The sequence below is a fragment of the Glandiceps talaboti genome, chromosome 9, assembly GCF_964340395.1.
Source record: "Glandiceps talaboti chromosome 9, keGlaTala1.1, whole genome shotgun sequence".
In the NCBI taxonomy this organism is placed as follows: Eukaryota; Metazoa; Hemichordata; class Enteropneusta; family Spengelidae; genus Glandiceps; species Glandiceps talaboti.
In genome coordinates this window covers 7419895-7433277 of record NC_135557.1, presented here as the reverse complement: position 1 = coordinate 7433277, position 13383 = coordinate 7419895, and the positions used below count along the sequence as shown (strand labels likewise).

General features: G+C 36.1%; 1 protein-coding gene across 2 annotated transcripts; it reads right to left on the bottom strand.

The window, feature by feature from the left end:
- Nucleotides 1-576: 576 nt before the first annotated feature.
- LOC144440201 (protein mono-ADP-ribosyltransferase PARP14-like) lies at nucleotides 577-13051 on the bottom strand. Of its 2 annotated transcripts, XM_078129501.1 has the most exons (16): nucleotides 12848-13051; nucleotides 11910-11967; nucleotides 11346-11443; nucleotides 10301-10537; nucleotides 9601-9822; nucleotides 8812-8998; nucleotides 8358-8516; nucleotides 7499-7567; nucleotides 7075-7266; nucleotides 6464-6670; nucleotides 6037-6227; nucleotides 5320-5397; nucleotides 3743-4100; nucleotides 3244-3386; nucleotides 2412-2589; nucleotides 577-1805 (listed from the first exon to the last, which is right to left on the bottom strand). In XM_078129501.1, exons 1-16 carry the CDS (start codon nucleotides 13016-13018, stop codon nucleotides 1519-1521), a joined length of 2835 nt encoding a protein of 944 aa, XP_077985627.1. In that variant the 5' UTR covers nucleotides 13019-13051; the 3' UTR covers nucleotides 577-1518. The 2 variants fall into 2 exon arrangements, with proteins under 2 accessions (XP_077985627.1, XP_077985628.1); XM_078129502.1 differs by lacking the exon at nucleotides 11346-11443 and having other exon boundaries at nucleotides 12848-12865.
- Between the last annotated feature and the right edge of the window lie 332 nt (nucleotides 13052-13383).

Below are 13383 nucleotides of genomic sequence, written 5' to 3'. Positions count from 1 at the left end.
AATGATGCAGCTGTAGAGATCACAAACAGTGTCCAATCAACGGTAATTGCCAATCAACCAACGTAATATACAGGGCACACGTCACATCAAGTAACAACAACACAAAACTGTACTTTAGACTAACAGATAACACACTTAAACAACGATTTTCAAACCAAAAACCCGTATTTACTCATAGAGGCCCCAGTACAGCACAGATCTATCCAAACAAGTATGTGATTTGAAGTAAAGAAACCAGCCATATAATATTGAGATAACTGGGTAACTACGTATACTCAATTCTGAAAAGAACATGCTCCTGGACAAACAATCTAAATCTGTCTCGAAATATTACCATGAAAGTAAATATTGCCTCGCCAACTATAGATGTAAACCTCCGTAAGGAATAGTTTAGGCCGACCATCTTCTTACATAATATACACAAAAACATACATACATACATACATACATACATACATGCACACATGCATACATACATACATACATACATACATACATACATACATACATACATACATACATATCAACAGTTATTTATTCAGGATTAATGATAAACATTATACACATCACAAGGTTTATTCCCACAAAATCGACTGGACAGAAAATTTACATATTCATGTCCTTACATCTTCTTTGCCATGATCTGAAAGAGCCTATAGCAGCACTAACACTCAGGTATCATGCTAACCACTTCTTGGTTTGATGCGGGATGCCAATCAACTTAAAACCAGGTATTACATGTTTGTGAACTTATCCTAAATTGCCGATCACTATGACAACGAATCTACAAAAGAACCCTAGTTTATTAATTTCAATTTCATACATACATACTGTAAGTCATGATTGCTGACGATCTAGTGAACCCAGGAGTAAAATATTTATCTATGTTCAAGTAGATATGAATTATGTGCATTGCAATATCGTCTGTCCCTCTAAGATGTCTTATTCCTGTGTACGAAATAAAGAAGTAGAATATAGTTGATTTGTTGGCGTTCTCGTCTTAGTCTCAAGATTGTTAAATCTATGGGCAACAATGAAACCACACTTCCGTTTAAAATAAAAATATAATCCTTGTTAGTCTGAATTAATTCTGAGAAGTAATTTCCATTGTAATTATACACTTTCGATAATGCAATCTATAGTTTGATGTACTATCTGAAACACTCAAAGAATATGATAATAATTAACAGCATATCTTGCACATTTCGCAGACAACCATGAACTCATTTGAATAGGTTTTGATATTAAACAACTTTTCTACCTAACATCATTTAGCACTGCGTCTGTCCAGTGGCACTACTTTGCAGGAAGCCACGATGACAGTTGATTGAACTGGATTCATTAGAGGTACAACCTTATTCAAATGAGCAATCCCTATATTTGGAAATCTATTGGATGAATGTACGTTATGTTGTTATAATACAAATATTCACCATGCTTTGTGTTCAACTTGAATATTGTTGCAGAGGCTGAGAATGAACCCCTTGAAATATCATTTAGTGTTGGCAACATCCTCATTTACTGAAAAGTGATTAGGTATTCAGGATACGCCATGGCATCGTTGAAGACAACGAACATCACAGGGTTGGCAACGTTATCCACAACACTGTCGTAATAATCTGTTGGATCTTTCGGGTTCTTTGACGGTGGTACAAGCATATTGGGATCACCCTTACAGTATAGTCCAGTCAAAACCTTGGCTTGATACATACGCATTATTCCTTTATCATCAGGAGCAGCATATCCCCTTGTCGCAGGATACGTTGCATCTACAGCAAAATAGGATCCCTTTCCATACATTGTAGCTGGAATAAAATAAAATACAATTTTCACATCAGTGGAAACATTTCATTTAAGTTTAAATAGTTATGTTTCAATCAGGGTCATCACTTTAGTATTATCTTATCAGTGGAGTCATAAAGATTACATGTAAAAGGGTCATTATATTGTTCTGGCCAACCTTTTCTATACCTCTGTCAAACAGACCAAGAATTTAATTTTAATTCTAAGAGGGCCATTAAGTTCCAACATCGTTTTATACCTTAGGTTTGGAATAACAGTACAATCTAAATGTACCTATTTTAGTTTTATGGTCGTACCTAGCTAATCGTAGCATACTAATACTGTCATCTGTGTTGCTCTTTCGTTATTTCGCCAATGGTGTAACAATTAGTCGAAATGGCATAAAACTGCCTAAAATGGCCACTTGTTACTATGATAGGTTTATATGTATTTGTTCATAGATGTATCCTCATTTATTTCCTAACTAATTTCATGTTACATCAATGATTCACATTAATATATGTTATTTCTATATGATAAACGCTAGAATACAGACATGTACAATAGCGGATATTAAACACCCTTTTACATTCAAGTAGAACATAATGAATAAATAAATGTCTGTTTACCGTTCTTTCCAGCAAAACTTCTGTTGAATCCACCACCGTTGATTTTCTCGACAGTGTCTACACTTGTACCATGGAAAAGCGTTCTTTCATTAGTAGTATCGGTTGGGTTTTTTGCCCCCATATTTTCTCGTGAGACCCTGTATTGAAGATAGAGTTTTGGATTCTGTATGCGCTCGATCTAATTAACATAAAGAAAATGTACTGATTAGATAGGAAAAACCTTGTACGCCTGTCTATCTGTCTATGTCTGTCTGTCTGTCTGTCTGTCTGTCTGTCTGTCTGTGTATGTATGTATGTATGTATGTATGTATCTATGTATGTATGTATGTATGTATGTATGTATGTATGTCTGTGTGTGTCTGTATGTATGTATGTATGTCTGTCTGTCTGTCTGTCTGCATTTCTCTGTCTCGCTTTGTATGTCTCTGTCTGTCTCTTTCTGTCTCCCTGTCTCTATGTCTGTCTCATTAATCGTAAGATTTCCAATATTTTATTTATTTCAACTAATGAAATTATTCACTGTAAATTCAATGTATTCACTTCATATAAGAATGTGTACAAGAAGAGACGGAAGATAGCCTAAGCATCAAAATGCAAATTTAGAAATTTAAATCAAACATTTTCACTTCGATTTTAATTTATTCTTTAGGGTCACGATGTAAAGTTTTATTCAACTCTGAAAAGTAGAAATGTTAAGTATTTACCAGAAAGCAATTCATTGATTCGTCTTAAATTACAATTTATAATTTATAATTTGGGGCATACACGTTTGGGTCTTACAAAATGTTCTCGTTTAGAACGTATTTGCAAAACTTCCACGTTTGTAACTTACTTGCAAAACTTTCTTCGGAGTGTAATACTTCTTCATATAACTTTCGACTTCAATGTATTCTTTTGACTGACTATCAAGCACTATTGATTTGTAGCGTTCGCTATCAGCCATGTCGCTCCAAATTTCGGGTAAACTAATACCTCCTAAAGTGAAGATCAAATGTTATTCAAAAGAGAATGGAAGAGGTTTTATGAAGGTATGTACCATCTCTCTCTCTCTCTCTCTCTCTCTCTCTCTCTCTCTCTCTCTCTCTCTCCCTCCCTCCCTCCCTCCCCCCTCCCTCCCTCCCTCCCCCCCCCCTCTCTCTCTCTTCTCTCTCTCTCTCCCTCCCTCCCTCCCTCCCTCCCTCCCTCCCTCCCCCCCTCCCCCCCCTCTCTCTCTCTCTCTCTCTCTCTCTCTCTCTGGATTTGATCTAGGTTTGCTAAGAACTAATTAAAGGATACAAGCAGATTTGACTATCATTAGTTTATCATAGTTAAAGTTATATTTGGAGCCCTACCTTCCTTTAACACTCTCCTCACTCTAACTTCTGACGAGGAATCATCAGTATCAATCTCGGTCATTTTCTTGAAGTCAACTCTGTAGCCACCTCCATTTATTTCAAAGTCGACAGATGATTGCTTTTTGTCAAAGGCCATTTCTATCAACCCTGTGATGTCGTCATCATAACTCTCAAACTTGCCATCGTATTCATATTTCCAATTCACATTCTTTGCCAGGGTCAGTTGCGTCTCTAGCATGCGTATTTTCACATCAATTGCATCAAGAAGTTTATTTAATTTATCTTGGACCTGTAACACATCGTGTATTGAACCACGCAGTCGTATTTTGGTTGGCGTGTCTTTAATAATTTCGACCTGGAGATACAAAACATTTACGAAGCATTAACTGTTACAACTAGATTGATGTAGGCTTCGTGTTTCACTCATGCGACATGACATTTATTACACACCCTTAGACAACTTCTAATGTAACAGTTTTACTGCATTGTGAAAGAATATCGATGCTTATCAGCGTTCAATGTGATTTTGCAAAGGATCCTACCGTGTTCATTGTATCTCTGTTAGTGTTAACCTAAAGTTTAAAAAAATGTCTAGCTCTGTGTCAAAAATACAATGTACCATGAGTGAAACACGAAAAGTACATTATTTTAGCTATAAACATTTAAAATGTACCTTTTGAAAGTTAGAAATAAGAGAGTCAACATTCTCCTGGTGCTCGAATAAAGTTAAAAGATTACACTAGGAATATAACACAGATGGAATTCTTTATTTACAGTTGCCATACGGATGACAAATTGAGAGTTATTCTGGATTTGTAAAAAAAAAAAAACTCGACTATATATGTTTCCCTACTTGAACAAACAATGTGAAACAACATATACCGAGTCCATGTTTGTAATTCAATACATAGCAAAAAGCTAGAACGTGTTGAAACATGTATTATTGTACGTACAATAACTAACATTTTACACATTGTTTTCATTTTGGCAATTTAGTGCATTACAAACAATGACTTGGTACAATATTGTTTCGTATTATATTTTCAAGTAGGGAAACATAGAAGAGCTGTTTTATGAATATAAATTCCAAAATAAATTCCTAAATGTTATCTACATGGCCACTTTAATTATATCAATCTTCATGAGTCCCGAGTGCGTATTCCCTACAGTGTTAAACATTTATCATGAATATTAATTATGCAACCGTGAATATACTCATACTGCTGACTCCCATGATGCAATATCAAACATAGAACTTATTATACAAAAGGGTGAGATCAACTTGACGTTTCTGAAATTGTAGGTGATGACAAAATCATGAAATAACTGTCTAGACCCAATTGATTATGATAACAACTTTATTTTCTAGTTATAGTTTTGTTGGCCTCGAAGGCGGTCCCTACCCCTCGCCCCCCCCCCCCCACACACACACACACTAAATACCAGGTCGGGAGCCACTCCCTCACAATCAAATTCCACTAAAAACATTCAGATTAATTCATGATTTGTGGTTGTAACCTATGGCCTACTGTCCAGTGCATATTATCATATCGACCTGATGGTGTGATACCTACCTGCAATGAATCTGCGTATGTTAAAAGCTCGGCCAAATCCTCATCCATAACTTTACTTACAGCTTCCTTTTCTACTACCTAGAAATGATGGAAATAATATTTGACAAAACGTAAAGAAATATTGTGTCGCCATCTGATGTATGCTGGTTAATCCATGGTACAATCCGAGCTCATCTATCCGAGCTCAAACTCCACGGTGAAACCCAGGACTAGATGCAGTGTAAAAATTAAATAAAATTTCCATACAATCATAACCATGCTAAATTTAATTGCATAAGTGCATGCACAGCACGCACGCATATATATATATATATATATATATATATATATATATATATATATATATATATATATATATATATATATATATATATATATCAACATCTCTTGACGAGTGATTTACTCACGAAACAGGCTTGCAGAGACGAAAAATCCGACTTGATTTACTTCTACCCTCAACACACACACACACACACACACACACACACACACACACATATATATATATATATATATATATATATATCAGTTGATCAACGATATATACATTACTGTTAACATCCATAAAATCAATCAATCAATCAATCAATCAATCAATCAATCAATCAATCAATCCACCCACCTACCCACCCACCAACCAACCAATTAATCCATCAATCATAAGAACAAATGATATTTTATATCTTTTTTACTCTAAAGAAAAATGATTGTACATACCCTTACTACAGATTCTTCGTCCACATATGTCTTGATTTTTGTGATGGCACAGTCTATATTACTTCTAGTTTCTGCATATATATTCAAGGTTAGACTATTACGGACTGGCTCTCCAATCTTTCCCAGCGCCGTAGCTGTCTTCTTTTCCCCGGTTAAAACGCCAATGGTTGTTAAAGCAGAACGAGCTGTGCCTGCATAAATTTCAAAAGGATGCCATTTTAGATGATACGACGTTTAGAAAACTATATCGTTACAATTTTGAAATTGTTGAGAAGAACATGTTTCCTGTTTAATTATAAAATATATATTGACACGTTTAGTGATTTGAAAATAAGTGAAACGTATAGAACGATAGAGGGACTGCAATATATGTAGTCCGATCCAGGTGATACCTGTAGGGCCAGGAAACAAGAAATATCAATAATACCCAATAATTTCTTAGCCCTGCTCTTTGGTTCTTCGACACTCCTTCCAAGGAAAGATGCCATTGTGTTCTGGAATATGGCAACCATGTTTGATTGAAAAATGATGACACGGAGGAGTTTTAGAAACTTTGGTTTCTGTTTCAGCACAAAAATACCAAGCATTCCAAGGACCATGTCGGCGGCTTCCTCTGCTTTCATACCCATCGCACCTGCAATGCAGTAGAACCTCGTGAGAATGGTCATCGCTGAAGATTTCCTTCAACTATCCCATTGTAAACAGAAAGTGTGCAAACAATGGGAACTCAATGGAAATCAACTCCTTGGAGTTTTCTATTGCCAAGTATTCAATATTTTGACTTCACAATATCGCAAACGAAGACACTGTTGTAGTGTTCCACAAATCACGTTGAATAGCACACCAAACGATGATGTTGACGCCCTGGGCGCTAATAGGTTTGAGGACGGTTATGTATATATTATTAATATCACTTTGAACTAATTATGCATTTTTCAATTTCTTGTAGTTTGCCATATTCACTGAAATACCACAAAAGGTAAATACACGTAAAATAAACATAAACATGTAGATAAAAATCTATGTTATCATTCTCACCTGTTCCAAGTAAAGGTATTGACAAAGATTTGATCTGCTTTTTCTCTGCATACTTCAGCAAATTACTAATAGCCGTCTCTAAGTTTGACCGATCGGTGGATTGAATTAAAATGACATGTATAATGTGTTTACAGTTCAAATTACCAGCATTCGTCATAACAGCACTGCCAGGTTGTTGGGGTCCGAATTTCACTACAAATAGATATGAAGGATATTAAGCATAAAACTAAACATTGTCAACCAGTCTTTACAACAACGATAAAAACAACTACTATATTAAAACAAAGTATGCATATTTAAAATGTGCATTTTTCAACATTAAATTGTAACATTGCAATTTTATCTATAATATTTCGCATCCTATAAGATATGTGGTATATATGTTTGCATTTCAAAATCATAAGCTATTATATAATTCACCCACCTAACTGTTTACACTCTTGTGCTATGGTATCTCCTCCATTTCTTAGAATAGCTGCTTGGACTGCTCCTCCTATGGCAATCAAAAAACACGTATACACGGTTATAGCATTTGACATACTATTTTTTTGAAACATGGACACGTCATAGCTATGACTTTTTCTCAATCATACAGGTATGAAGGTAATAAGGAAATATTTATAACCTATCCTACTGGACTTGCTGTTGTGTTTAATGGCAACAGTTTCACGTCCAATCCCGGGCGCTTCTCCAGGCTGACTGAGGATCTGATATGGTTGGTGACACTACAGTCATGTGACAAAATTGTCATCATTCCAAACTATAGCACGTCGAGTAGCCTAAGGATAGATTATAAATATTTCGTTATAGACACGTTATCTTGTCATTATTTCAGACGATTATCGATTAGGTAACGTTATTTTGTTCAGGGGCAATGTTCGATAAAAGTAGTGCACGTCATAATTGCTAGCTTTGTAATGCTTCTTCACATTTTTGCCCCAGATGACATTATTTCAAACCACAAAATTTAGTCCCATCATTAGATGTTTACTCAATATAAAGATATTAATTAGCCACGACATGGGTGGCTTTTGTTTGTGTCTTGGGATATTGAAGGTATTCATCTGCTTTACGTTGAGTGGATTATCAACCAATCTCAAGGAGCCGACGTATTGGGAGAGTGGCATATTCTATTACGCAGAAATTAGACAAAATGTAATTTATTCAAATTATGAAAACTGAAAAGAAACAAAAAAGAAAACGTACCTGAGGTACGTTAAACGTTGTAATTGAAATCGAGACATTTGTGACATTGTTTAAAAAAACTTATGATTATGCCTTACCTGATTTTAGATCTAGCTTTGGGTTGCTACTGTTCACTATGGCTTCTGTCTTTTCAACAGTGATATCACCCTGGCTAACTTGCAGAGTGATTGTTCCAACCTTCATCTCAGACTTGTCACCCTTTAAGTTTGTGTACAGTGATCCTGTCGATTTGGGGCCTATGGAAATGTATAAACTATTTTAGAAAGAGACAAAGACCAAGCGCCACCGCCGCCGCCACCACCACCACCGTCATCATCATCATCATCATCATCATCATCATCATCATCATCATCATCATCATCATCATCATCACCAAAACTACCATCACCATCACCACCACCACAACCACCACCACCACCACCACCACCACCAACAACAACAACAACAAACAAATCAACAACAATAACAACAGTAGTAGTAGTAGTAGTAGTAGTAGTAGTAGTAGTAGTAGTAACAACTACATATACTGACCATGTCGTCCTTTATCAGACTTCTTTGTGGTGGGGGAAGATGTCTTACTCGTCGTAACATCCTTTAAACGGGAATAACCTCCCGGGGTTCGATGATGGGCACTGGTTGATGACGCTGTTGAAGGCAAAACACTCGCCCCTGGTGTTTTCATTGTTGAAGATAACTTCATCAGTTCATCTTCAAATGCCTAAACAAGATAAGGAAGTTCAGTGTGTACATGAAGTGGAAAAAAGATTGATGGAGTCGTAAAAGTAAGTCATTGTGCCATTACATGTCTACATTTACCTTGGCATAATAATCACTGTGTAGCATTACGTCACATAACACTTAATTTATAGGTTAAGGGGCACGACCAATTATATTTCAGTGTACGACAAATTCCATCCACCTTTCATACTAAATTTGCCAAATATGGAATTTGCTTCAAAGCGCACACTCAATTTCAAATCGGAATGTAGTGCTATGAATACAAATTCGGTATGTCGTGAGAAAAGAACAGTTCTTTTGTTGACACTTTACTTTATTTTAATGCCATGCATTTGCTACGGCAAACATTTTTTCTATTTCTCATTTTACAATTCAAAAGAAATATTTGCTTTTAGGGGTATATATATATATATTGGGAGTAACCTTTCAAAGAGTCAAACTGTCAGCCACACAGACCACGTTTGCCTTGGAGCACACGCAGTCTGTTTGTTCAATGAAACATATACAAATAGAAATACCAAGGATCAAACATTAACTTCCAGGGTCAACCTTAGAGATTGCATGACAAAACTATAAAGGTACCTGGCATGCTCCTTGATTCTTGTCATACACCACGATTCTCACATCAGATAGACTTGTTTTTGGTTTCTTAGCACTGAATGATTTCACCTCGTCATACATAATCCGAGCTGTAGTATCACTTGGATATCCTAATGCTCCCGTTCCTATAGCTGGGATGGAGATTGAAGTATGTTTTACCTGGTCAGCCAGGTCCAGAGACTTCCAAACAACACTCCGTAGCAGCTGTGAAGTTTTGAGAGACAAAAATGTAATCATAGCATGTAAATTGTTACTTTAATTCCAATTTTGTGTGCACTATATATTGGAGAATATGATATTTTACCTCAAAAAATTATATTGTTGTCATTTTCAACACTAAGATAGAAAGGGGTGTACAAATGTATAAGTACTTTTCATTAATGAGTTTGAAAAGACAATCATTGAATCAGTATTCCCATGGAAAATGTGTTTCTCAGTTCTGTCCACATGTTAAAAAAAAATAATACCAACAGACAAACTTGGATGTTCCCAACCACGTGGATAAAGCACGACATAATTAAGCTTAGTTACTGTATAAAGCGATGTCATATCAGTAAACATGCATAATAAAAAATCATATTCATAGTGCATTCCGTTGAAAAAACAATGTGACGTTATCCTGCAATTGTAATATGTTTGATGAATAATTATTGCCATCGCTATACACTAAGAACAAACTTACTGGTTCACATTTTTTGCCGCCATCCCATGACGTATCTAGGATACATGCATGATAAATGGATCTAGCGGAGAGATGTGCGCCTCCAGTGACAATTAATGATCCTTCAGTCACTTTCTTAGGTTTCTTGCTATCTATTTCTAGTTGAAGTTGCGTGCCACCAGCTTTTAGGATAGCTTTGGATACCATTCCAACACTTAAGTCACACGTTGTTCGAATAGTGTTAACGATCACGCCGGACTAAAAGTGCATGTAAACAATAATTCATGTAGTTAGTTAATTTTTGAAAACACAATTTTACCAAACTGCTTATCTTAATTGTTCCCCTTCCTGGGAAATGCAATGTATGACATGTCCTTGATGATAAATTGGTTGTCGGTGGTCGAGTGGTAAAACCACTTGCATCTTAGCACTGCGGTCGGGGTATAAAATTCACCACGCTTTGTGTGAAAAGAGTGTCGTTCAGCAGTTTGACGCTACCGAACAACACAGGCTTCCCCCCGGTACTCCAGTTTCTTCCTGCATTGTTACTGGTCCCATGAGGGATGGCCCTCACTGGACCTCTTGGAAGATAAGTGTTTATATACTTACATAACTATACAGTATGAATAAAGATTATTTAAAAGAGCAAGGGTTATGCAGAATTAGGATTGGCAGCAGACATGGTAACATTGTTGTATATATTTGAGTCCAGACTCAGAGTAGTAAGAGAGTGCTGCCACCTCACGTGTAAACATCTCAAGCTTGATATGCACAACTGTTGTATAAAAAATAATATACTAAATAAAAGAGAGTCTCCCCTAAATAATCTCCCAACTGAGAGCAGAGCAAATAATAGATTCCTATGAGGAATATGATGAGATCGTATTTGATGAGGTCGAAGAATATCTGAGGTACAAAGCATCACTATAGTACACCACCTTTATTCATGATTTGAATGATATTAGCTGTCCTTTTAGAGACATAACTGGCATGAATAAAACGAAATTTAATGGATGTGTTACGTTGGGTTCATAATATATTCGTATCTCAGAATGGCAAAACTAACCCTTTCATCAGTTAAGTTCCCCTTCACTAGAGTTATCGTCATTCCTTCTGTTGTCTTGAACGATGTAGTTTTCTTAGTATCATGCTTGACAACAGGTTCTGTATGAAATAACCGATTCAATGTGAACAATTGAACGTGGTATCATTAAAATGCTATAATGGAGAGAGAGAGAGAGAGAGAGAGAGAGAGAGAGAGAGAGAGAGAGAGAGAGAGAGACAGAGAGAGACAGAGAGAGAGACAGAGAGAGACAGAGAGAGAGAGCGAGAGACAGACAGACAGACAGACAGACAGGCACAGACAGACCGACCGACAGATAGACAGAGACAGAGCGAGACAGACAGACAGACAGACAGACAGACAGACAGACAGACAGACAGACAGACAGACAGACAGACAGACAGGCAGACAGAGTGAGAGTGAGAGTGAGACAGAGAAACGGAGTGAGGCAGAGACAGACAGACAGACAGACAGACAAAGACTGAAGAAAGAGATAATAGGAAGGGTGTGACACGTGCATATAGTTTCGAAATAACATTTCCTTTGATTACATGTGCATTGACTTACTGGAAGGCATCGGACTCACAGTTGCTCCATAGAGTTTCTTTATTCCATTTTCAAATGCCTGAAATATAAAACAACAAGTTCTTAGTGGTGGTAAGCGGAACAAACGTTGGTATAAAGTTGCCGTCCCACCAATGATTTCCTTCAAGTTAGCATTTCAAACAACTTAAGCCCCTGTATGTCATGATAACGTAATCAGATCCATGACACCCACTTACCACACATTTTATATCGCTTGGACAACAACAATGTTCGAACCACTGAGGTTCTCTTTAGAGAGGTCCTATGGATGAGGATTGGATATTTCTTTTAGATCTTTAAATTTTAAAACAATTTTGCTATGGCGTCCTACTTGAAAAATGAATGTAAAATAATATAAACCAAGTCTGTTTGTAACTCAACTCATTGCATAATGCTAAAAGAATGAGTAAGAAAGTTTGTTTGTATGTATGTATGTATGTATGTATGTATGTATGTATGTATGTATGTATGTATGTATGTATGTATGTATGTATGTATGTATGTATGTGTGTATGTGTGTGTGTGTATGTATGTATGTATGTATGTATGTATGTATGTATGTGTGTGTGTATGCATGTATGTATGTATGTATGTATGTATGTATGTATGTATGTATTTATGTATTTATGTATATATGTATGTATGTATGTACGTACGTACGTACGTACGTACAATAACAACAATTTTACACATTTATCAATCTTTTGAAATCTATGGAGTTGACATATGTTGTTTTAAAATTGACTTTTCAAGTAGGACGCAGTGCTAAAATTGTTTTATAAAATAAAAATCCAAAATAAATATCCAATCCTTATCCATATGGCCACGTAACCTAAGTTTATATGGTTTGGAGTGGTGAAATGATTTCAATGCAATGACATACATTACACTGAATATGTACCATTGGATGTAAAACGTACCTTACAGGTTTCATAATCTCGGTCATAAACCACGACTGCTACGTTTGTCAAAGAAGTCATCTGATGTTTGCTGCTAAAGTTCACGATCTCATTAAACATAATGCGAGCGCTGATATCTTTAGGATATCCAAGTTTACCAGTACCAATAGCAGGGATGACCATAGACGTCATGTTGGCCTTGTGTGCGGCAAAAAGGCTCTTTTGTAGAACAGATCGCAAGAGCTTTGGAAGATAAAATGTTAAAAAAATTTATTACATTATCAATAATAGAATATATGTAATAAATTCGCATAGACTGTAAGACATTCGTGCCACGTTATCAGCCAGCACTCATCGTCTGTACTATTGTATGGGACTGTCCCTGCTAGATCATATCAAAGGATTTAGGCAACACCTTGAACTTGTAATTAGACGTTCCAACAGAGGTCATTATGTAGATTAAAATTAAATAGAATAGTTTCTGTTTCTGATAATGATGAGAAGGGTTGTTGTTATGGTGATACTTGTTAATTGGTTGTACTTAATAAAATACCAGA